At 44.9% G+C, this 26,189-nt stretch overlaps 1 protein-coding gene across 1 annotated transcript; it reads right to left on the bottom strand.

Annotated features, from left to right (window-relative positions):
* Positions 1-526: 526 nt before the first annotated feature.
* On the bottom strand, positions 527-25,017 carry TOP2A (DNA topoisomerase II alpha). The gene is made up of 35 exons (XM_030540935.1): positions 24,917-25,017; positions 24,652-24,807; positions 24,145-24,235; positions 23,406-23,469; positions 22,148-22,293; positions 20,219-20,316; positions 19,610-19,822; positions 19,240-19,413; positions 18,912-19,013; positions 18,097-18,234; positions 17,786-17,924; positions 17,288-17,445; positions 16,684-16,809; positions 15,992-16,102; positions 15,790-15,895; positions 14,972-15,081; positions 14,265-14,357; positions 13,665-13,779; positions 13,204-13,325; positions 12,315-12,463; positions 11,461-11,692; positions 11,217-11,351; positions 10,889-11,089; positions 9,331-9,526; positions 8,150-8,241; positions 7,692-7,838; positions 7,514-7,597; positions 6,660-6,857; positions 5,652-5,757; positions 5,219-5,359; positions 4,582-4,726; positions 4,378-4,442; positions 3,240-3,377; positions 2,538-2,761; positions 527-2,143 (listed from the first exon to the last, which is right to left on the bottom strand). The coding sequence occupies exons 1-35, from the start codon at positions 24,947-24,949 to the stop codon at positions 1,997-1,999; spliced, it is 4,695 nt and encodes a 1,564-aa protein (XP_030396795.1). The 5' UTR covers positions 24,950-25,017; the 3' UTR covers positions 527-1,996.
* Positions 25,018-26,189: the final 1,172 nt, after the last annotated feature.

The raw sequence follows: 26,189 nt of genomic DNA, 5'->3' as shown, positions 1-26,189 counted from the left end.
GTTATAAAGGAAGGTGCTTGTCACCCCCCCCCCCCAAATGGTCTCCCTGCCCTTTGCGGGTGCCCCCTGCATCCCACAAGGGATTACCCCCAATCTGCCCCTTTGATCCAACACGATTTGTTGGCTAATTTTACAGCACCAGAGGTACAGACACATTCCAGGCCAATCAGACCTGGGTCTCTGCCCCAGGGACTTGTCCAAACATGGATTCAGTGAAGTCACTGCCAGGGCTGCGCCATGCCAGCGTCAGGCTGGATAATTCACCGCAGGGAAGAAGCAACAAGGACGTCATTTGCATGTTGCTCTTCTATAAGGCACCAAATATTGGCAAGTGCCACTGACCCCATTCAGACCTGTTGCCTAGAGGCAGCGGATGGGGTTGAGGCCTCTTCGCCTGGGGTGATTCAGTGTGTCCAGGCAGTTAGTATAAACCAAGCCATTGAGGTGGACCTTGGTGAAAAGCAGCACAGCTGTCAGTGAGGACAATACCTTCTTGAAACAACAACTAGCAGTTACTGAGCAAAACTGCTGTAAAAATCCTTTATTACAGAAATACAAAAAAGGCAGTTAGAACGTCAGGATGTTACAAACACAGAAAATATTTACAGAGACAAACACTCGAGCAATCCCACTCAGTACCATGGAACTGGCTCTAGGAAAAACACATTGAACATCAGCCCTTCAGAGAAACAGTGGGCAAATCCTCCAGGGGATGCCTTTTCGGGGAAGAGGAACAAGACACTTCCCAGCTCCTTCTGCGTGGGAACCTGGATTACATAAAACCTGGCCATTAGATGTCTGTGGCAACTGGCTTCAAGCTGCTGTCCTGGTCAGCCCGATTCCAGGCACTCAGACCCGACAAGATAATGGGTGGCGTGAGCAGACCTGACAGAGAAACTGCACTCACGTTCCGCAGCTGAGCACTGGAGAAATTAGTGGGAAGCCCCCGTCACTAGGACTAAACTTGCTTCAGACGCGTGACGAGGCAGTCGGCTAATATCTCTACCTGGGACATCAGCAGCACAGGAACCTAATGGCCAGTCTGCCATGGGGGCACTGGAACGACCACGTTCCTTCTCAATGTTAAGGATTTTCTTTGGCCGTAGCCAGTACTGAAGGCGTCTCCACAGCCCTGCGCTGTGCTCCCTCATCACCAACGCCCCCGCTCCACCAAGGTCGCTTGCTCCCTCAGCACCGGGCTCAAGCACCCAACGGGCAGTTGATGTTGTGGTTTATTCCTGGGGACAAAGGGCTCTTACCTGAGAAGTGACTGCAGGGCTGAACACAATGGAGGCGGGAACACAGAGTGTGGAGTGGGCACAGCCTGAGCTGCACACACCTTCTTCTCAGGGCAAGTTGTTCAAATCGGACTTAAGTGGCACAGCTAAAAACTCTGAAGGTGGCAAAAAGTTGGCCACTAAAAGAGCAAAGTGGGGCTTGGAGTGAACCGACAGATTGTGAAGGCGCGAGAAGGGTAAAACCAAGAAAACCTCCCTCTGACCTTTGCAGCTTGTGTTTTAAATCTCTTGTGGTTGTTCAGCCTAGAGACTTGCAGTAAAACATTTCTACAGCTTCTTTAAGGCAATCAAAAGAGGAGGGAGCATACGTGAAGGGATAAGGTATTTGGTGGGCTTAAAAGTCTGCTTCTGCACTAAAATGACCACGAAAGGCCAGGGAAATTAGCTCCTCCAGCTAACTGGCTATAGGATTCTCACCCACTAACTGTACGTGCTACTGCTGCTTGATTCTTGCTGGAGAGGGTCTTGTTCCAACAAATGGAAATCGTCTAACCCGGGTGTGTGTGGGGGGGACTGAGATCAGCACTCACATGCAGCGGCACATTTCTGGGCAAGCATTAATTAGTCAATAAAACAATTTCCTGGACCTTAGACCTGCAATTATCTGGGGAGAATCAACAGCGCCTGCTGAGAGCTCTGCTCCAAGAACGAGTTTGTAAATCAAGGACAGCAGCGCTTTAAAATCTTCATATTAAAACTCAAAACATCTCCTCCTCCTCGGACTCTTCCAGGTACTGAATGGGCTTTCGGGCACGGCCAGGCCTCGTGCAGGGAGCAGGCGCCACTGGGCTCTCCAAGTCAGATTCTAGGTCAATATGAAAACTCTCGTCTTCCACCTTGGATTTCTGGGGAAGAAGACAAACAGGTATGTAGCATCTGACACCTCTCTAGTCACTGGGCCAGAGCCAGGGCCAAGGAGTCCCCAGAGCAAGTCGGCTATACAAGGATGCTGCTCTTTGCACTCCCCTGGTCCCAGGGCTGGCGCCCAGGCTCATGCCTGGGACCAAAACTGCATTTTGGGATTGGTGCGGCTTAGCAGCATCCAAATGCACCTGCTTTCCTCTGGCCACACGCTCCAAGGCCAGCAGCAGGCAGAGGTGTGACATGGGGCTCCTACAGCCCCTGTCCCACTAGAATGACTGAAGTTACACTCGATGCCCCAGAATGAGCCCTTGCCTTCTCCAAACGAGGCATGGCAGGGGGCACCTCTCTGTGCCTGGTGCGGGGCACAATACGAACCTTAACTGTAAATGACTTTGGAGGCTTTGACCCCAAATCAGAATCTGAATCTGAGGCTGGCTTCCTTTTGGCGGTGGGTTTCTTCCCCTTGGCGGGGGCCGGCTTCTTAGGGGCTGCTGTGTCAATGCTGGAGTCTGAACTTTCTGCCTTGGCTGTTGCTGTCTTGGAGGACTTGGGTGCTGCCTTTTTCTTGGCTCGAACGTCCACGATGGAAGGCTGCGTATCTGAAACAGCAACAGCTGCAGTTAAGCCTTTGGGTTAGTTACTGGCTTCCTGCGAGTTTCATTTCCAGCAGAAATGTGGTGATGTCACACGCCCCCGTTTCTCTGCTTGGCTCCCTCATGCACAGGACAGACATGCAGGGACCTCTATGAAGCCTTCTCTTTTCTTGCTTCCAATCCAGCTGCTCACCCTAAAAGCACGTGACTCAGGCTCTAGGCTCTCACACGGCGTGAAGCAGAGATGGAAAGAGCACACAGTAGTATGCCCAGAAATGGAATTTTTCCTTAAAAATGACAGTGACTAAAGAGGCCTTTTGCCATAAACTCCAGATCCTTTTCAAAATCATTAAAAGCTCAAGTCAACACCCTGTCCTCTAAATGGCAAATACCTGGGCTCACCATTGTTTCCAAATACATCAGTAACCAGTACCAAACAACTGTAATGATTTTCTGTAGCTCTGAAAGACTGAACTTCACCTACCCTTAGTGGCACTGGTGGTTTTCTTGCCCACAGCAGGTTTTCTGGGTGCAGCTTTTCCCGGCTTACCAAGAGGGGCAGAGACAGAAGGAGCTGCAGAAGTTTGACTCAGATTTTCATAATCAGTATCCTGGATTTGAACTTGAGTAAATAAAATCAACAGAAAATTCAAGGGCCAGGCTCTTACTATTTCAGTCTGACTCTAAATACAAGACTGGAATTGTGACGAAGTGGGGCTGTTCTTAATGTTTCCTCTGAATACTGTGTGGGGGCCTCAGTTTCTGGCCGACCCTCTGTCTCCTGGCAACTAATGGCCAGGCCCTTCCCCCCTGCAAGGGGATGCTAAAGGTGTGGGAGAACAAAGAGGTCAGGTGACCTCCTGGCCCAGGAAAGGAACTCAGCAAAGAAGGAGGGGCTGGAGGAGGGGGGGGGCTCAGTTTGGGGCTGGCTGGGGATGGGAAGTGAGGGCAGACGGGGTTTCTGGCTCGCTAGGCCCCAGAATGGACCCGGCTGAGGGGTCCTGTTCTCTGTACCTACAAGCTCTGGTTTAGACCGTGTTCCTGTCAGCTAATAAATCTGTTTTACTAGCTGCCTGAGAGTCACGTCTGACTGTGAAGTGGGGGTGCAGGACCCTGTGGCTTCCCCAGGACCCCGCTGGGGTGGACTCGCTGTGGGAAGTGCACGGAGGGGCAGAGGATGCTGAATGCTCCAAGGAGAGACCCAGGAGGTGAAGCTGTGTGAGCTTCTTGTCCTGGAGACAATCTGCTCCAAGGGAGAGGAGACTCCCCAAAGTCCTGCCCGGCTTTGTGGGGAGCAGTTCCAGAGCATCGCCTGGGGACTCCGTGACAGGAATGAGCTAATTTCTGATCCACTCGAACTGTAAAAACAAGATCCACTTTCAGGTCTGGCTTAATCATGACGTCGATTTGACCTGCAGAGCCAGACTAGAATAAAGCAGCTCACTGAGGCCAGCTCTCCTGACTTCCTAATAACATCTCACAATGAGGAGATTTTTCAGTTTGTTATAACCTTCTGCTTTGTCCGTGTCTAGCACGTATCAAACACCGCAGAGTGCCTGGACGCTTTCAACCAGTCTAGGGTATTAAGGCAACCAAAGATCTCATTCAGGGCATATACTTACTAGAGATAGCACTTTGCACCTGTTGTGGTTTCGATTCTTCTTTAGCTGCCTTTTCACTGGCTTTCCTAGAACACAGTCCCACAACATATTTTTGAACTCATGTATTAAACAATTCATCCACAAAGAAAAAAATGTAGCTTGTTATCCAATATAAACCACTGAGCAAATCCCAGCTCTAGCCACTGTATACAGAAAGATCCTCACTTGGGGGGCCCCCTGGCCTTGGGAGCAGACTTCCCCGGTGAGTTTGCTTCTGAGACAATATCCTCATCGCTGACCTCCTGAGACTGAGGATTCCCATCTGCGTCAGTGAGATCCGAATCCGAATCCAATGTGTAATTGGTTTTTGCTAACAAAATGAAAGAGAAGCAATTCATCTGTTAACTGTACAATTCATCAGATCTCTTTATGGGTTTTGTAGCACGTATCTCAATGATCTGCGTCATATTTTACCTACAGATGTTGAAGGTTGCGCCTATGAGAGAATCCAATGTAATGGGCACAGATCTGGGCTTGCTAACCAACAAAAGAGTTGATTTTATAAAATAGTTATGCAGCAGTTAAACTAAATAGCCACATTTCTCGGGTTACTCAGATTACTACCCCTTCATTTTTGCCCCAGTACACCAGAGGAGTGACCAATAGAGCTGCGACGTGTGACTGCATAATGGAATTAACTAGCTCGTGTGTATAACATGATAAATGATCAGCTTAAAAATGACGACTTGCTGGGATCATCTGACTATGGGGCCTCTATAATTGGTGTAGCCAAGCCTCACGGATTCAAGTCCCATTTCACCCTTCATTAAGTGCCCACTTTGGTCCATGTGGCATTGCTCACCTGCTGTCTGGCGAATCGGTCTCTCTCTGGGAGGGGCCACCTCACTATCACACTCTGAATCAGATTCTGAGTCAGACCAGGGATTTCGTTTCTTCTCTTTCTTTATTGGCTTGAATGGCAAAGTGGACTGTTTCTTAGTACCTGAAAGAGTTGGATGCGCACAGAGGTATCAGCTAATCTACGTGTGCACTGTGCACTCAAAGTCCAAGTTAAAGTCAGCGGTAAAGCACCTAACAAAGTGGGTTCTGGCTTTAACATAGGAGACACATTCTGGTCATGCCTCCAAACAATGATCATCTTCCACATCCCTCACCTAATTCTTTTGAGCATACTGGTCCCAGATTCCACCTCCCATTCCCGGACATGTTCATACAACCAAATTCAGAACAGCCCTCATTTTCCACTGAAGAGATTACATGTACAAAATATTTACCTTGCTCAGTTTTAAATTTCTTTACTAATCTTTGTTTAAGATTTGCAGGTTTCTTATCTTCTGACGAGTTTCCTTCTTGATCCTCCTCAAGTTCCATTTTTTCAGTCTAAAGATACAAAGAGATGTGAGAGCTCTGCCTGGTTCTTCCATATTTAAAATGGCTGAATACAGATAAAAGAGATTAGCATTTTTACTGGGATGCACTAGCAGTTTAAATACCACATCACAGTACATGAAGTAATAAACTGCTGGTTTGGTTCAGAGCAGCCAAAGCAAATCAGGTGTGATCGTTCTCAAAAGCAGATGAGTTTGCTAAACAGCAAGAGCCAACCATTAAATACAGAAAAACATTGCCCTGCCCATTTGCCAGAGCTTTGCTGCCTTTTTATGTCCCAGTGGCATCCCAGGAAGGGTGTGGGGGGATGCAGAGCTGAGCAGGGTGTGTTTAAAAACAGAGTGCAGGTTAGCTGGAACATCTGTTTGAGGGAACAGGCTGTGCGGGAAGGAGCTATGAGATTAGCTACAGGGCAAACAAAAGGTGAGGGGATAATTTGTTTTTGTAGGTGGTGATCGGCTGAATTGTATAACTACAAGTAGCTATAGGGAAAGGTCGAATCTGGTTTAAATGAACAATGTACAGCATAGGCAAAACTCTGCCCTGGACTTTAATACCCACAGCAATGATACATTGAGTGACCAGAAATAATATTACTGGAAACACAAATGCCAGTTTGAAGAGGTGAACTTGCCTGCAGCACGTGTCTCTAACAGGGTTCCTATTCAGTGGAATACACCAGTTCAAACACGTCTTCCAGTGATTCCAGGGACAGGTTCTATTCTCTGCTGGCCTGGAGAGCATCATCCAAGCTTACCCCTAAACTCTGCACAGAAGCGTAGCAGGTGTCTGCTGTGCAGGGCCATGTTCACCTACCCAAAATTGCAATTTCAAAGGGAAGGCTGAATGAAGAAGGATCCCAACTAAGAGTCCTTTCAAGTGTTTCGTTTTACCTTTATTTTCTTTTTAGTCTTCTTCTCCGCATCTGCCTTCATCTCAGCAGTTACTCGAGGGATAACTCTTCTGCCATGTGGCGAGGGCAAAACTTCAGCCAGTTGCAGCTTCTTCACCTTCAGTTTCCCCCCTTTCCCTTTGAGAGCTTTGCCAGCTCTCCCACCCAGCTCATCCTGTTTTTCTCTGGCTTCCACAACCTGCAGAGGTGATTGGAAAAACCAAACCAGTGAGCTGAAGGAAAATATGCCTGTTCTACCATGAAACACAACCCTTTGCAGATACTCGGTGAACGACTCTAGACTCTATGGTGCATTTCCTATCATCTGATGAGGTGAAGCTTCCACAGATCTGTCTATTTGCAAGGCGCTATTTAAGCCGCAGCTGCAGTTCCAGTTACTGCTCGGAGAATAGAAGGAATTGGTAAAAAGTACAGCAGAGCAACCAGAACTGAAATGGACAAAGGCCAGGTCAGCACAAAGCTGCACAAGTATTGACTACAATCTGGACACAGTCTGATCACTGTCTGCAGTATCCTCCTCCAACAAGATCTCTGCTCCAGGCCTTCCCTGACTACTTCATAGTTCTGGCATTCCCTCACCTGTCCCAAAGTCCCATCTCATCTCATTGCCTTCCAACAGCCACTGTTCCTGGCTGGACTCTCTGCTGGTTCCAGCTCTGCCCCAGGGCAGGGACACCCTGTCCCACCCAGCAAGATGGATAAGGCTGGGGCCTATACCTCTGCTAGGGAGAGATCAGGCTCATATGGCACATTCAAGTTATATTCTTTACGTTTCTGTGATGGAAACAAAGCAGATCAAGATCTTATAGCTGTCTGCACTGAACATCTACATACCTCAAGTTCTTCAATAAAGGCAGCCAGGTCTTCCTTCCACAGATCTGAGGGACTCTTACGTTTTAGATTTTCCAGCTCCGTTTCCTAGAATGAGCCAATCAGAAAACATTAGTTGCTCATTTGAATTTAAACACCACTTTGCTTTCTAGCTTTGGAAGAACACAACCAATCAACATACTTTGTTATCTCTCTGTTTGCAGAGCTCATCTTTCTTCTCTTTAGTCAGGTACCAGAGAGGCATGTTTAGCAGGTAGTTGAAGTCTGGGCCAGAGGCTGCAGCAGATTCGTTATCCTGGTCATTGTCACTCTCTTCCTCTTCTGCATCCTACAGAGAGATTTAGAACCTCAACTTCTATAAACAAGTTTCCATAGAAAGAGGAGGACCGTGCTCGGAGACAACTTTCTCAGCTGGACTTAGACTATGGAACACAGTGCCACAAGAAACAAGAATGAAAGAGGCCTCACCTTCAGAACTAACTACAAAGCTCGTATTGGGTTTAGCTTTCCCAAAAAGGACCCCATGCACTAACAAATGGGCTATTTAAACCTATGTGCTAGAAAGGAACAGCACATTTGTTAGTTATTTCTGTTTTTTAAATTCTTGGGAGGTCTTCAGACACTAGATAGAAAAGTTACCTTCTGCTGAGATTCTTTCCAGGCCTTCACAGGATCAGATTCATACCCTCTCTGGATAAGGACCTGAATTAACTCCTTCTTGGGCTTATTTTCTGTAAACAGAAATTTCAGTTACTGAAACCCTGAAGTTTGCGTTTCACTGGCTGAGAATGGGCATGACATTTACCATTTACTGCTGACCCAGGAAATCGTAAAACTGGGACAGATCCTGGGCCAGCACTGATGGCACAGATAAGAGTCACAGACTAGCTCAGCATGATTGTAACAGCTCAGCATCCCACAGGACCCTACGAAATAGTCTCTCCATCCCTACTGCAAACATTACCACAAAGGAAACACAGAGTAACAAGTGAAATGAGCCAGCAGCGGTACTAAAATGTAGAGCCCTGGCTGATCAAGAAGTGTTGTCAGGCTGCCAAATTGCTACAATGCTTATTAAGGCACCTGCCTGAAGACTTTGCATATTTGTATTTGGTACATTTCAGGGGAGGAGAAAATCATTTAACAAGATTGGTTCTAGATACAAACTCTGAAGCATTGCTCTTTAGGAAAATGCATCTATGTACATCTTCAGCGGATTTGGTTACGTGCACACACTAAAGTACATCCTTTTGGATAGAGATGGCAAAGGTGATCGAGGTTTGAGTTTTGGGAGACCTGGAAGAGCTGTTTTCTGTTCCTAGCTCATGATTCTCCCAAATGCTGTTACATTTGGAATCCTGGGGAGTTGCAAGTCCAGTGAGAACATAACATTGAACTTCAACATGGAAATACAGGAAAAAAAACTTGGGCTCAAGAATCATCTGCTCCAATTAGAAACAGAAAAGCAAATATTACCACTTCCACTCATGCTCAATTTTAACCCAACTAGGTCAGAAGTTGGTGGGCTGTTTTTGCAAAACAATTGCTGGAAAATCTTTCAACCTCTGAACAGAATAAACAATCCAAAGGTTATGTAATCTCCTATTTTGAGTACTGCATACTAGAATCCTCTGTTCGGTAAGACTAAGCAGACTGAAGCAGCTTCCTGTGGCATTTCATCAAAAAGGGAGGATAGCTCCGGCATGAGTTATTAAAGGCAAGTTGAATAGATAAGAGCCCTCAGGAGAGCACTGAGCCTGTCTACTGGCTTGAAAAAGGACATTTGACTAGAACCCAAAGCCATCACAGAGACTACATACCGATCACTATTATGCCCTCAATTTTCTCCAGGATGAAGCGAGCCTGGTTGTTGAGTTTTGCAGACTCTGCACCCAGCATTCCTGTAAGCCACTCTTTTCTCAAACTATAATACTGGAGTCGGAGGTCGAAGAATTCTCTGAGAATATCCAGAGGAGTCTCATACTTCTTGAGAAAGCCTACAGAGTCAAAGAGAACCTGGGGCAGAGGACAAAGTCTTAGTTATGACTGGCAGGTGACATTCAAAACTACTGACTTACGCAGAGGGGCACATTTGTCTTATAATTAACATGCAAATCAAAACAGCTGTCATTTTACACACTACGCCAACTTGCACGCAGGCCTATCAGGGATGACCTAGGTATATTTAATCCTGCCTCACCGTACGGGATAGACTAGATCAGTGGTTTTCAAACTGTGGGTCACAACCCAGTACTGGGTTGCAGAATGTAAGGCACTCGGTTGTAACGGCTCCGGTCAGCACCACCAACCGGGCCGTTAAAAGTCCTGTCGGCAGTGCTGCCCAGCTAAGACAGGCTAGTTCCCAACTATTCTGACACCGTGCTGCGCCCTGGAAATGGCCAGCAGCAGGTCTGGCTCCTAGGTGGGGAGGCCACAGTGCGCCATGCGCTGCCCTCACCTCAAGCACCAGCTTGGGCAATGGGAGCTGGGAGAGCCCTCACCCCAACCCTCTGCCCCAGATCTGAGCCCCTCTCATACCCCAAGCCCCTCACCCCCAGCTTCATCGGGTTGTGGGCATCAACAATTTTCTTCAACTGGGTCAACCAGAAAAGAAAGTTTGAAAACTACTAGACTAGATGACCTTTGAGGTCCCTCTCAGCCCAACTCTTCTACGTTTCTGTGTAAGTCACCAACCAGGAGAGGCAGTTTTAGGATTTCAAAGCTCCTAGAAAAATGCTACAGGCCCATGGGGCTGTTTGAAGGTTAAAACTTTGCCCTTTGGGATCTGTTGCATCATGACATTACATTGTCACCCCCATCATGTAATGCTAATGTCAGTGCTGGCATTGTTACAGCGTGGGAGCCTCCAGTGGATTATACAATATGTTAGGATCACCTCTAGTATGACGACCAAATCCATACCTCCTTACGCTGCCCCAGATATCCCAGGGTACACCCTGACTTTCCAAAGATACACTTCTACCCAGATATAACGCTGCCCTTGGGAGCCAAAAAATCTTACTGTGTTGTAGGTGAATCCGCATTATATTGAACTTGCTTTGATCTGCCGAAGTGCAAGGCCCCACCCACCCAGAGTGCTGCTTTACCGCGTTGTATCCAAATTTGTGTTATATCGTTTTGCGTTACATCGGGGTAGAAGTGTATTTATGGAATGGCACTTTAAGATAGCAACATAAGAGCAAGGTAGAAAAGTGAAGTGAATGGGTTTCATCTGGAAGGATATTTTTGCTGTCAGTCTCTTTCGTGTCTTCATTCAAAAATGCTACAAGCATCTGTGATTAAATTAGATTTTTCAGTTAAACTCCTTTAAATCAGAGACTCCTAGTGATAATCTGATTACAGAGAGCTGGCACGTACCATGGAGTTACATGTGAGATTTGTTTGGAGTTTGAAGACCTTATGCAGCCCAGCTGCCTCTGCCTCAGCCAGTTTTTGTTCACTCATCTTCACTATAAACTTGACCGTAGTGTCTGTGTGATATTCTCGATAGTCCGTTATTAGTGGAGGAGTCTTCTCAGTGCCATTCAACATGGGCTCCAGCACCTGCTCTTTGTAGGTCTGAGGAAAGAATTAAAACAAGTCAACTCTACATTCTCCCAGGCAGCAAAGCTGTGAACACTAACCATCCCTTTTTTGTTTTATGGGACAAAAGATACTTTCCTGGGGACAATTTAGCATTTCCTACCTGTGTCCATGTTCTGATTGGAAGCTCTGAGATCTCAATGGTTGTCGAATCCAGGATAGACACTTCCCCATTTATCAGGTATTGATTTGGTCCCAGTTCATCTATTGTACCCTTGAAGTTCTTGTAACTAGGAAGCTAAATAGTAAAGAACACTGGGTTCAACTTATACTTTGATAAATGCGCCAATATTTGGTGGAGACTCTTAAGACTGAGCTGTAACTGATTTCCTAATGGATCTACTTACCATTGGCAAGGGCTCTTCTCCATCCATCAGGAGGCGAATATTATTCACAACTTCTCGGATATCAAAGTTGGGGATCCTAGAGGACCAGCCAGTGCCAATACCTTCTGCTCCGTTTATCAGTACCAGAGGAATGATAGGCATGTACCACTCTGGCTCTACGCGCTGGTTGTCATCATACAGGAACCTCAGAATACTGTCATCCGTTGCAGGGAAGACCAACCGTGCCAATGAACTAGAAAGGACGACAAGAGAATTTGGGCCTAAGTTCTTGTGTTTAGAAAATAGAAACGACCAAATGAGTAATTCCAGAACCTCAGGCCAAATGTAGAAGATCTGTACAAAATTCAGAAGTCCTGGGAAGATTTCATCTTCCATGGGGCACCTTGCATCAAAGCAAGAATCATGTATGAACTCAAGGAACACATTTACAACAGCGTAACAGAAGGCGTTACAGGGTCAGAGAGACAACTGCACCTCCACAAGGACACTATGCTTAACACTACAAGCACAGCCTCATTTCTTCACTGCTCCTCAGTTCTTGTTCCTCTCTCCTGCCCTCATCCTTGTTTCATCTCACTCCTCTCTACTGTGTGTGAAAGCAATAGCAAAGTGTAACCGATCTGAATCCAAATAAGTGTGATTCCAAGTAGTCTCACTTGGATGCTGACACATAACAAAAGGGATAGTAGTAAAAGCAGGAAGTGTTAGGGAAGCAAGAACAGGCTCTGATGTCAGAGCTAAAAAAGGAATGTCTTCTGATCACTGCTCAGCAAGCACCTAGAATGAGAGACAATCTTCAGATGCAGCCCTCTAAGTCAAGCCAAATGCTAATCTGACAAGCCATTACTACTGACCTGAGCATTGTGAAGATGTATCGAGGGCTGGCAGAGTCTTTTCCACCATGCAGCCTGGTACCGAACTGACCAATGGGCTGTAGCAGGTTGAGGTTATTGCTTCCCACAAAGTTCTGAGCCAAATTAATAATGGTCATCATCAGTGATGCCTGCAATGAAAACAGAAATTGAAACCGTAGGGTGCAAAATTGAAAAGGACAGAGTTGCATGATCAAGTCATCCAAAGCACAGGGAAAGGCAGGACTAGGATGGAAGGTGAGTGTGGCAGAGTTAAGTCAATAAGAATGGAAACTGATTAAACAAGATATCTGATTCCCACTATCAAAACTTAAATCTCAGATCCTTAGGAACAGACATTCCTTTATTCTGTCCCAAGTTGAGGAGGCAGAAGAAACTTCCTGGACTGCCCTGCAACATCTATCAAACCCCTTCACTCATTCTAGGAATGGCGGTTTAATCCCCACGTTGCCCAACAGAAAAGTAGGATGGACATCTTCCTCTGTGGCTAGCACCAGTACATCTCGCCATTGATCAGCTGCAAGACACTAAGGCTGAAATTCTCAAAGCCATCTAGGGGATTTCAGTGCCCAATTCTCATTCACTTTAATGACAATTAGGCATGTTTGAAAAAAAATCTCAGCCTACATGTATCACTTGATTGTCACTAGCCCAGTTTATGGAGGCAGCACTTGACAGAATACCCAAGCGGGGTAGACTGATCCAACAACCTAGGGTTAAATACAGAGTGTAACACACAAAAACCAAGCAAACTAACTTGTATCCATTCTGTTTGGGAGTTTTACCTTCACTATTTCCCCCCGGTGCTAGGAGCTTCTTGAATATGGAGTCAATAGTTTTCCCCTCAACATTGTTCAGGGTAAGTTCTTACCTCACCATGATGGTAGGAGGACATCTCAGCCACAGAACCAGCCAACTGAGCAACCTTCACTTCTCGCTTGTCATTTCTTTTGAAACATGTGAACAGAACCTTCCTTTGACCTGGTTTCAAACCTTTATTGGGAAAATGATATTTGCCTTAGTGATCATTACAATACTGGGCACGTACAGTGCCTTTCAGCTAAGCCCCCCAAAGTTATTTATGCACTTAAACCCCCTAAGAGGGGGGTATTAGTCACCATTTTATAGCGGCAAAGACAGACAGATTGGCCCACGGATATTAAAAAAAAAAAATCAGCTGCTGATCTGAGAACAGAACCCAGAACTCCCGACTCTCAGCCTTGAACTCACGCCAACAGACTATATATTGCTTCCCTTATAGGCATGCAGGCATTCAAATACTAAGTTCTTGGCAGAACATACTAAAAATCCTACCATCTAGGAGTAACTTACCATCAACAAGGGAAGGAATGGATCTCTCATTATCGGAGTTTGAGAACAGGACCAGCTCTTTGTGAATGAAGTCATTGTATGTCAGATAACTAGTGGATTTCCCATATACAAAATCCTAAAGACAAAAAAAGATTTAACGTTGCCTTAAAGAGCTCGTACCCACATCTTCTGTCATAGCAAGATGGCCTTGCTACAATGAAAGTCTGTTTTATATAGCTAGTTGAATCCAGCTGTAGTGCTGCCGTTTTCAAAAGCTTCCCGCCATCACTATAAAAATGAAATTCCACTTCCCACAATCCAGTTTCATTTACCACTTCTCTACTTATAAAGCTATTCCCAGGTTAAGTGTTCTATATCAAATCAACTTAATCACTGGTCAGTTGACATTGAGTCTACACAAACCAGCTGAGAGAAGTGGGCAGGAAGACGCTGATCTGTAGCACCCTGCAAACAGCACAGTAATTGTCCTATCTCCTACTGGCCGGCTCCCTGAATCTATATTATACACTGTTCTAATATACCAGAATGAAACTGCACTCGGCCCCGGGGAAAGGGAAAGACAGGAAAACTGCGTTCCTCAAAGTATTTAAAACCATTCACCTCTGGCAGACCATGTAGCTTCCGTTGTCTTCTGCCTTCCATGAAATTAGTCAGCCATTCCTTCCGTTCATCAATCTTCTTCTTGCTAAAGGCCTGTAAATTCACAAAATGAAGAGTCAAGTTTAAGACCATCTCTACTGGGCCTCCCTGCAGGGGACTACTCTTGTCAATGAAAGCAGTATGCAGGAGGGCGTGAACCAGAAGAACAAAGACCAACAAGTGCTAAACAGGCTGGCTTGACAGCATAGTAAATGCAATAATTTATTCTTAATCCTAACTGAAACCTTGACGGCATAAATAAGAACACAGAAAATATCATATTGCCTCTATATAAATCCATGGTACGCCCACATCTTGAATACCATGTGCAGATCTGGTCGCCCCATCTCAAAAAAAATCTATTGGAATTGGAAAAGGTACAGAAAAGAGCAACAAAAATGATTAGGGATATGGAACAGCTTCCATGTGAGAAGAGATTAATAATGAGGAACTTTTCAGCTTGGAAAAAAAGACTAAGGGGGGATATGATAGAGGTCTATAAAATCATGACTGGCGTAGAGCAAGTTAACAAGGAAGTGTTAACAAAGATACTTTGTCTCATGTGCAAAGGCCTCAGACCATGTTAACAGAAAATACCACAGCACACTAAGTAACAGAATACTAAAAGTAGTAACAAGTCCGTAATTCATTCAGGTATTCCTAGTTACCAGGGTGATCGCAGCATCATCTTCCGGACCAGAATACTTGAAGCCAATTCGATGTCTTGCCATATCTGCAAAGTACTCTTTAGCCTCTTTTGACGTGCTGGTACCCAAACCTGCAGAGACAATACCAGTGAGTCCAAATAACATCCTGCACAAATTAAGCTACAGCTTAAAGAAATATTTCAAGAAGTCTTTAACCTCCGAGGTATATTCTGTAAACTTTTGATGACATGCTGCAATGCCTTTATGAAAACAAACTACCTTTGAAATGCAAGGTACTTGTGCACAAATGTAAGGTATCATGAAATCCACGAGTTAAACAGAAGGTCACACACAGAAAAGTTCTACAGTCTATCAATGACTTCCACAAATGCCAAAAGCTATTATTGCAGGCTGAAGCTAATTTCTGATCAGGCAGCTTTGTTCTGCATCAGGCAACTGGCATTAAAAGATTCTGGAATCAGAATTCAGCATGCACCGCCATCAGTAGAGCCGAAGGAAACGGATCACTTCCAAATCTCTACTGGCTCTGCACTGTGGACAGCCAGAATAAATCCAGTGAACTAAGCAGACAGGACTGACACTTGGAGAATGGATACCTGTAGGATCATGGCTGCATTTGGAGAGGTGTTTTTCTCAACAAACAGACTAAGTGACACCCCATTTAACATAGGTTTTTAGGTGCTCCCCTTTGCACATCTCCAGAGTGGTTTATTATGCTATATTAGAGCACTTACATTTCACTCCTGTATATATTTATCTGTTAATGAGAGTGCTCTTACTTGGCCTCCGAGCACTACCACACAGGGTTTATGACAAACCTTTGTAGTATTTGGTTTTCCAGGATTTGTGATTTGGAGTATTGTTTTTCCACTCTTCAAACTCAGGAATGCTGTAGAATGAAAACTCCTCCTTGTTTTTTGAAACCTAGAGGGAATGAAAATTATGATTGTGAAACCACATGTAGCTCCAGACTAACACTTTCCTCTACTTGTTTAGATTACTATCTAGGAAGCCTTTTACCTTTATGATGGGAGTAATAAATTCCTCCAGAAAACGGTGCCTTAGAAGAGATGGCCAGTTGTGATGGATGAAGTTAATCAACAAGCCTTTGATATGGGAACCATCTTGATCCTGAAACAGTTTTTTCAGAAGGCCGATTTTAACCAGAGGCATGCTGGAAAGCGAGTGCTCCTTAACTTAGAAGTATACCATCCAATCCTTGGGAGATGCTTAGCACCCTCAACTCCCATTGACTCTCAGCATTTCCCAGGATCCGGCTCATGGAAACCAACCTGTGTGACTATTTGGACAGCAGACTATGATTTCCAGATTTTAGCATGGAACTTAACCAAGAAATGGGGAAAATGCTGAAGGACCATTCTTGGCCACAGAGGGCATCCGGGGGCTAGTCTCTTTCCAGACTTCCCAATCTGCCTGGCACAGAGCTCAGCACTACAGAGCAGCAGCAGAGGGTGGAGATATTTCCCACTGCTTTATTTTGTTTCATGTTATGAGAAGGAAGTATGGTAGCCCCAGTACAAAGTGAAAAACTGTTAAGAGAGTGTGATAAGAACACATAGATAACCAGTCAGGTAAAACAGTGCTCAGAGGAGCAATGCAGATCCACCCTGCTTTATCTGCTAGCCACATTTTCTCTTGTAATTTAGTAATTTTTCTGATTTTAGAAATATTGATCTTTAAGTGAACCTAACCTGATCTGTCATAATCATAATTTTTCCATAGCGAAGGGTCTTCAGAGATTCTTGATCGTCATAGTTCTTCTTATACTGCAAACCCACAATCTTGATGATATTGTTGATTTCAGCATTTTCCATTATCTGAAAAAAGATTGCACCAAACAAGGACTTATTTTCCAGGACACACGTAGTAGTTCATGTAATTCAGAAAAACAAAGGAAAAGGCTCTGGGTCAGGCAGGCCCTGCTGACTGTGCTTTGTTTTCTCATGGAGTCTCTTTCCTGTTTTGAAATGTACTATTGTTCAAACTGATGTCTAGCGCTTGAATTACTCTAAGAGGTTTCAAACAGATTTCACACTCCAGATCACAGCTACTATCCTTTAGGCAAAGCACTAGATAGGACTCACTTTCTAAATCTGTCAATGCTGCTCCTTAATCTGCAAGACAGGCTGATGGTGAGAATAGCCTCAAATATTTATTTAAGATGCCATTACTATAGTTACATTACACTAGGTTTCCAACTAGAGTGTAATAGTCTCAGCTCAGAGCATATTTCACTACACTTAAAGCATGCCATGTCTCTAGGAAGTAGTTGTTTCCAAAGGCATTTCCACAAACCTGTTTATGAGAGGCTTCTCGTACGTTGAGCATTTTTCCACGAAGGGGGAATACTCCATATCTGTCTCTCCCAACCACTCCCAGACCAGAAACAGCCAGTGTTTTGGCTGAGTCTCCTTCTGTCAGGATAAGTGTACAGTCTGTGGAATTCTTACTACCTAGAAAAGCAATTCATTCCTCATCAACATTTTGATTCAAAAAGTCAACTCAGCATTTATATACTTTTAGGAAACGTGCTATCTGTGGAATGAGTAATTTTAACATGCACATTGATTTAGTTGGACAGCAGTTGGCACTTGTTGCCAAAGTCAATGATTTCAAGAAGAGAAAATTTAATATAAACTACATTTCACACAATTTTTCTGTTCTCAGTTTAAATAATTTCCTGTAGATGACATGACTGGACAGGAAACAGTTTTTCTTTTTTGTTTGTGATAAGGACTTTGCTACTGTGCTTGAATGAGATGACTGTGCTTAGAAATGGTCTAAAACATTTACCAGCATCATTGGCATCATCCAGTTTAGGAATTCCCTTAATCCTGGTGTGTTTCACAGCTGAGCACTTCTTGTTCAGCTGGTTCTGAGCTTTAAACTTTACCCAGTTTAGGATACTTTCCACAATACCACAGCTGACTGCCTGCAATACAGAAGAGCCAATTGTGGAAGTTGTCTTAACTATGGCATGTTATATCCTTTTCATTGTTTAAACTGAAATTAGTTCATATGTACAATATTCACCACATTCAATTTAAGAGGCAATTTCACAGATGCCTCTAGCTGGCATGTAATTGCTGCACCTCAATACTTACACCTTTGATAAATTTTTCACTCAGTTTGCAAGTTGAGCCAAAGTTCTTTGCCTGCAGAGTCATATTTTCCTTAGTCTGAGAGTCAAAGGTTGGGTTCTCAATCAAGGAGTTCACAAAAACCCACATGTGGTTCTTCACCTGTAATTAAATTTAACCATCATGACAAACTCATACAAACGCATCTCATTCTACTAGTGTCACTCCTAGCTGCTTCCTGAAATGATCTGCCAGCATTACACACTGAAATGTAGAATCTGCCCAAGTACCAACTGGTAAAGAATTAAAAAAAAAAAAATATTACTAGATGTCTAGGATTGAACAGAATTAAAGGGCATTTTCACAGCAGTACCAGTTAAGATGAGAGTAGGTGAGACAGCCAGTGAACACTCATGCTTGATTTTAGATTTGTTAGGATTGTCAAGAAAATCACTGGCTGTTTTGCTACACAGATATTCTCTCAGCAAGTCATTTTCCTAGTGCAGTTCAGTTCTAACTGGGCCCACTAAAACTGAAATGACATTGTATACACTGTGCACCCTACACTGCCCTAAACACATTATTGTGTTCTGACTCCAGAGGGTGTCAGCCAAAGCTATTTTTCCCAGGTGCTGAATAAAGGGCAGACAGCTGACTAAAACTGGAAACTCTGACTTCTATATTTAATGCACTTTACCTGCAGTATTTCCTAACGTAGTTAAAAAAAAGCCAGGTATATCAGTGATCAAATGAATGTAATAAAAACAGTATCCTAGATTGTTTCAGTTCACAGTAGTATTACGGTTTGGTTTTCCACCATGCAAATCGTGAGATTGTACCTGAAATGGCTTCACTCCAACTCCACCTTTGTTCTTCTTCTTCACAACTTCAATGAGTTTATTTACAATCTGGTCAGCTACATAGTCAACATGCCTGCCACCCTAGAGAGAAAGGACCAAATATGAGCTCAAGCTTCAGGAAAAAGGGTGAAACTATTTTGCATGTTTTAGTCACCAGCCATAAGCATTACAACTACATATAGCCTTTGCATATTAGGCAAACTAATGATTTTTCACTGATTATATACATGAAAAATGCCAAGATAGACGACAAAATTAGTAATAAAGCCCACCATTAGCTAATCTAAATGTGGTAAAGGAAAGTTACCTTTGTGGTGGCGATGCTGTTGACAAAGCTAACTTGCTGGAAGCCTTTTTCACTTAAAGTTAAACACACCTCCCAGCGATTATTTGCCTCCTCATGGATAACTTTAAGTGCATTACCAGTTTCATCTACCTTGTCCTTCACGTAGAGGTCCACATAACTACGGAATCCTTTCACCTGCAGAGATAAATGCAGGCAGCTTGTTGACAACAGGTTCAAATGCTCCCGCTCAGAGCACATGCAAGAGTCACCCGTGAACTCCATTCCCACATTGCATAATATTTTTAAGTTTTTGCATTATCTAGACAAAAATCTCACAGCTTAAGTGGAAGGGAAACATATAGGAATTAATGTTTTTGGAACAGTCACTCACGGGCAGCCTCTTTCCATTTAGGAAGACTTTGACATCTTTTGTGCACCCAGCAATATCATACGCTCTTCGCGACATCAGTGCCACAATGTCCTTGTCCAGACTTGTCATTTTAAACTTAGACAGATCAGGTTGGAAAGTGATACATGTATAATCTTCTCCATCAAAGTATTTCAGTTTCATTTCACCAGCCTTTCCCATATTGTCAGTCCAGGTCTGGGAAAGAAAACTTTGATAAGATGCAAATTTCAAATACCTGAGTAGATAGTTGAATTATTTAAAATGTAGATAAACTTAGTAATAAACTCTAACAATTGAGGGAAAAGCTCCCTTATATGCTGAACATTAATTTTTTGTTTTTTTTTTCTGGTCCATTTATTCTTACTCTAATAGCTGATTTGGGATTTTCAGACAATACTTAATTAAATGTACAGATCAGTACAGTGACTGACTGTTGGCCAAATTTACCCTAGTTGTGACACTTGGATCTAAATAATATAAATTGCAGCCACATATTATGGGAGCAAATTGAAGACAAGTGTTCAAAAATCTACCCCTCTAGAATTACATCCTCCTGAAATAAGCAACTGAAGCCATGCAGATCATCCATACCTGCTTAAATAGTTTCTTGTACTCACGACATGCAGTTTCCACTGTAAATTTGGTACTGAATATGTTGCATAATTTGGCCCCATAACCATTTCGACCACCTGGAATTATAAAGCAATCATCTTCATGTTGTTACTTTTATGATAAACCCTTTAAAAAGTGTAGAGTGTTTTAACAGGAATTCAGGCACTTTGGTATGACCAAAATGTGGGATAGAAAACAAAGCTGTCCTGTGTACCTGGTAAGTAACCTTAAGGCTGTTTCATTGGAATATTGATCCTTCATAGGGATTTGGCCTTTTCCGCATCACAGTACATTATCTGCTGGAAAGCGGGGCACTGGGATACCCTTCCTTTAATGTGGCTCTGGAGCTCAATTTTTAGTACTGATCATAGGCAGCGGGTCTCTGATAAATTTGGAGCCCCCCATTTCTACATTAGCAAGAATGTGGAGCACTCTACTCTAGCAATTTTCAACATTTTTTCCATTTGTGGATTTCAAATGGAGGTGTGGACTCCTTTGGAAATCTTAAGACAGTCCGCAGACCCACAGAGGTTCATGCACCACACGCTGAGAACCACTGCTCTATTCCAGTGGTTCCCAACCTTTTTCGTCTGGCGAGTGCCAGACAAAGGACTGGGGCGGCGGTCAAGCATCTGCCAAAATGCCGCTGAATTTCGGCAGATGCTTGATCATCGGCCAGGACACGGGCGCATTTAGATGCGCCTGTGGGTACTGCGTTGGGGACTCCTGCTCTATTCAAATTCTTTTTGAATGTTGTCTGAAAGGAGTTTCCCACTCTTCTTCCTCCAATTATTATTATTATGTTTTTTGATCCTCCTTTCTACCCTATCTCTATTGACGAGAAAGAAATCCACAGCTTTCTGGGTAGCAGCAGTGACAACGACAACGGTGCTGTGTTTTAGAGCCCTTGTGTGATGCAGTGGGACTGTTCTTAATTTTTCCTCTGAATACTGTAGAGGTGCCTCAGTTTCCCCTGTGCATTTCTCAAGTCTCTAGGTGGTGGGATAAGAGGGTGTAATTGTTGCAGAGCAAAGGGCCAGCGTACATAAATGGCCGACACTCTGTCTCCTGGCAACTGATGGCCTGGGCCCTTCCCCCCTGCAAGGTGATAGCTAAAGGCGTTGGAGAAGAAAGGAATCGGGTGACCTGCTGGCCCTGGAAAGGGACAAAGCCCAGAGGAAGAGGGGCTGGAGAGTGAGTCAGTTTGGAGCTGGCTGGGGACATGGAGTGAAGTGCAGATGTAGGTGTCTGGCTCACTGCCCCCTAGAATGGACCCGGCTGAGGGGTCCTGTTCTCTGTACCTACAAGCTCTGTTTTAGACCATGTTCCTGTCATCTAATAAACCTCTGTTTTACTGACTGGCTAAGAGTCACGTCTGACTGCGAAGTGGGGTGCAGGACCCTGTGGCTTCCCCAGGACCCCACGTGGGCGGACTCACTGTGGGAAGCGCACAGAGGGGCAGAGGATGCTGAATGCTCCAAGGTCAGACCCAGGAAAGTTGAAGCCATATGAACTTCTTGCCCTGAAGACAGTCTGCTCACAGAGAGACTTCACCATAGTCCTGACTGGCTTTGTAGGGAGCAGTTTCAGAGCATTGCCTAGGGACTCTGTGACACCTTGCTACAGAAGAATGGTGGCTCTGCTCATTGGAAGAGTGCCTACCATAACTGAACATTCAGAACCCTCTGAAAAGCACTCCCAGCAGAAACTGAGTTTGTGGTTCAGTGACACTTGAGAAGGACGTGTGAGTTTCACTGCTGCTCAGAACAAGCCTCCAATAACTAAATCTGGATGGCTTTTGATCTTCTGCTGCCAACTCTTGTTCACACACACTTGGGTAGTTCAGTGATCAGGCTGCACAAAAAATATTTCCCCACCTAATATATGGAATTTCTGACAATCTCCTACCTGTGACTTTCTTTTCATCATCATCATAATTGCTGGAGGTTAATAGTTGCCCAAAGATAAGAGCAGGTACGTAGACCTTTTCCACTTTATGTTCTACAACAGGAATACCTTTCCCATTGTTCCATACACTGATTGTATTATTCTCCCTGGAAGGAAAAGAATTTTCCTGTAAAAGTGAAATTGACTGAACTGTGTTACTTGTGGAATGAAAAATGTCATATGAAGTCTTTCAAATCCCTTTGGTAGCTCATTTGTTCATAAAGGGCTCTAAAACAAAGAGCTTTTTATTTGCCATTGTTCTGTACCACTCCCCGTTCTTAGATGTTTGAAATAAACTCATTTTTTCAATGACAGGGAAACACCAAGCTTTGGATTCTAGTAGTGTAGATTGGTCAGTCATTTTTAAAAGTCTGTTTTAAAATGCTCTTTGAAGGCAATACTAACATAGGTCAGATTTCTGGGCCCAAATCAGTTGACAATATACATTTAAATTCTCTTGATTTATAGCTACTACTTTTACTTTACTAATAAGTCTTACCAAATTGCCAAATGCCTTAAGGCCCAAATTTGACCTACCCTAAACTTTTATCTAGTGTGAAATATTCTTTGGATTCAAAGTATCTAATCAATATTTTCAATTACATATCCTGCTAAGGGAAAAAAGCCACCATTTTGGCAGAAGCAAAGTTTCTGTTCAGCAACTGCAGAAACAGTCGGCAGAGGGAGCACAAGTAAACTAAAACCGCGTAGTCTCAGATGTGCAGACACAGTTGATGACATTAAACATGCCAAATATTTGTGCTCTGTGAGAAAAAGGTGTGTGTGCGAAATATATTGAAAAGGGCAAAATAGGTAGAGAATAAAGGATAAAAGCAGGAGAATTTACCTGAAATCACCACTTTGTGGGAGAACCAGATTAGGGAAAACACAAGCTTTCACAGTTGGTTGGTATTTGATGAGCCGGAGAGTTACATTTGGTCTAAGTTGGGTGAGCTACAACAGTGTTTCTCAATCTTTTTTATACCAGGGACTGGATTGCTGCCTTCCTAACCAGTGTCAGGGAGATCTCGGGGACCAGCATCGGTCAGGCCAGTCATTGAGAAACAATGGGCTACAACATATGGTTCTCTTTACTTATGCCACTCTAACAGAACAGCATTGGAAGGAGAAAATCCTTGAGTCCCTGAATGCTGAGCTACTTTCCCCATATTGGCACCTGAGGAGATGGGAAACCATTGAAAAATTAAATAAGACTTACGGATCAATTGTAATTTTAATGCAGGACATGTTTTTATCCCTCTGCTTGTTGTCTGCAGCATTGACTAAAATGGAGAAAGGATTTTAAATTTACCAAATTACATTCGCAGATGAGACACTTAAATTTGAGCTGCTTATAACAAAATTAAACTCAAGAGTATTCAAGAGAACAAAATACACCTCTTCCTCGAAATAACGTGACCCGATATAACATGAATGTGGATATAATGCAGTAAAGTAGTGCTCTGGGAGGGCAGAACTGTGCACTCCGGCGACTCAAAGCAAGTTCGATATAACGCGCTTTCACCTATAACGTGGTAAGATTTTTTGGCTCCCGAGGACAGCCTTATATCTGAGCAGAGGTGTACACAAATTGAGGAAGAGAAGCTACTGAAAATCAGGTTGGGCGTCACAGATTTTCCATGCCAAAGAGGCAGTTTTCAGTTGAGTCACACTAAGAGTACAAAGAGGCATTCTTCCAAAGGACACCTTTCAAGACCTCCAAATTTAGAAACACTATTTTAAATTACTATCATACATTACACTCATTTTTACCCAACACAATTATATTGTTTATCAAACTATTCAATGGATATTATTTGATCAACCTCAGAGCCGGTCAAATGATGGACAAGTTATGAAAATTTTGGTTATGGATTCTTATTTAACACATACAGCATGCACAGTTTGTTTTCAGTGGAATAAATTGCTAGCAACTGAACTGTCATCTCTCAACTTACCTAGGATTTCATCAAAGATTTTATACAACCCAGGGACAAAAGTCACATCTCTGCAGCTGATGCCCTCATCTTCATCATAAACCCACATTTGCTGAAAACAAAGTTAAGAAACAGGGTCTTCACCGATCTCCTGATCTGCAGGTATGTACCAAACCCTGGTTGCTCTCCAGCTGTGCTTACAATGCTAATGAGCAGCGGGGCAGCCTGGATCTGTGAAAGCAGCAGAGCCTGTGGCATCTAGACTAACAGATGCCTTGCGGCCGAGGAAGTGGGGATTCACCCACCAAAGCTCAGGCTCCAAAACGTCTGTTAGGTGCCACGGGCCCTTTGCTGCTTGTGAAATGTTCCTGATTTCCCACTTCTGCCCAGGCACCGGGCAGCACCGAACAGGCGCTGTGCGCTACCGCGTGTCCGGCGGGCTCGGCGCTGCACAACAGCGGGCGCTGGCCCGCCCCGGCCGGCCTTGGGCCACGAGCTGAGGGGACGCTGCGGGCCCGGGCCCGGTACCTGCGTGACGAACTCCACGGAGCCGATGTAGGTGTCGGGCCGGAGCAGGATGTGCTCCAGCTGCGTCTTCTTCTGGTAGATTCTCTCCACCGACAAGCGCTTCCCGGCCGCCGCCGCCGGCCGCGCCTGGCCGAGCTTGGGGTTCTCGTGCACGGGCTGCGGGGGGACAGAGAGAAGCGCCGCCGCGGCCGTTAGCCGGAGCCGGGCAGAGCCGGCCGGGGGGGAGGGGGAGGGGCGCGGGGCTCCCCCCCCGCCATCCACCCACCCTCAGCGGCGACAGGGACGCGTCCAGCTCCATGGCGGGTCACTCCCGGTAGCCCGGCTCGATCGCTGCCGCGCGCTCTGACAGAAAGTCCGTTAACGGCTGAGCCCGAGGAGCCCTTCAAACCTCCGTCCAGCCCGCCCAAAGCCCTCGGCCAATCAGCTCGCAGAGCTCCGTCCCTCCCCACCAATCGCCGCTCGGACTGCGTGCAGCAGGGTGGAGAGCGAGCACCCTCCACCAATCACAAGAAGCCAGCCGGGCTCAAATCAGCCATTCACACGCCGAGGAAGGCGGAGAGAGGCGCGGAAGGTTTTCAAACTCCACCAATCAGCTGGGACATTCAAATGACTGGCAGGCGGTTGAACCAATAACAATGAGGCAGGCTAAGTCTCAGGCCTCATAGGCATGGGGTCAAAGGTTGAGCCTGACCTTTGACCCCTCCCAGCTCCCCATGAGCAGCTGTTGTGAGGGGCTCCCACGTGGCACGAGGGGGGCACATGGTGTTAGCTCAGCCTGGCCATCTCCAGCCTGGCATGGCCTGTGTGCCCAGCTGGGGCCGTGGCTGGTCTGGGCAGGGCCCAGAACTCTGCCCCCGAGTGGGGCTCAGCCTTGGGGCTTGGGTGACTCATCCCTGAGCCCAGGTGCTGCTTCCCATCGCCAAAGCCGTCCCCATGCTCGCCCCCGCCACCCTGTCACTGCGAGCGTGGGGGCTCCAGGGTGCGTCGCAGAGGAGCCGGTTTGTAGGGAAAGGGGCAGCCCCTGATCATGCTGACTGGCCAGGCCCACCAGCGGGCATTTCAAGGGAAGTGGTGGAAGCCCCGGTTTGAGGTGAGATTTGAAAATGAACAAGCTCTGGATGGGAATCGGCTGCAGGGAACAAGATTTTTCTAGCCACTAGGATGGGCCCTATGTCTTTATGTTTTTTTTCCAACGGACCTCCAGCAAAACAAGCTCTTTTGCTGGATCTTTCTGCTAATGTGATCAGCAGTGACATAGTTAAGGGTTGCGGCTTCTAGATCATCATCCTTAGGCTTCTTTGTTAAGATGTGGTGTTTCAGGCACATGGATTGCCGACCCAGGAAGACAGCAGAACTCAGTCCAGTTTGGAAGATTTTCTTTTCATATGTAAGGGCTGGAAGCCTTATTTTTTTGAGACAGATCTTAAATTCTGCAGTAATTCCTTCCTTTGCCTCTTTATTAATAGGACACCTTCTATTGTTAAAGAGAATTTAAAAAAAAATCCCAAATCTGTTTCTCCTTTAAGTTACTTGTTTAC

Source organism: Gopherus evgoodei, chromosome 23 (genome assembly GCF_007399415.2).
Source record: "Gopherus evgoodei ecotype Sinaloan lineage chromosome 23, rGopEvg1_v1.p, whole genome shotgun sequence".
Taxonomy (NCBI): Eukaryota; Metazoa; Chordata; order Testudines; family Testudinidae; genus Gopherus; species Gopherus evgoodei.
The sequence above is the reverse complement of the archived record's forward strand: the minus strand, read 5'-3'. Positions and strand labels throughout refer to the sequence as shown.

Coding starts and splice junctions, on each gene's coding strand:
- TOP2A (XM_030540935.1), bottom strand. CDS start 24,949: ATGGAGCTGGACGCGTCCCTGTCGCCGCTGAGG. Junction 12,464..13,203: donor CCTCCTACCATCATGGTGAG/GTAAGAACTTAC, acceptor TTTTCATTGCAG/GCATCACTGATGATGACCAT. Junction 6,858..7,513: donor CCTTTATTGAAGAACTTGAG/GTATGTAGATGT, acceptor TCACCTCTGCAG/GTTGTGGAAGCCAGAGAAAA.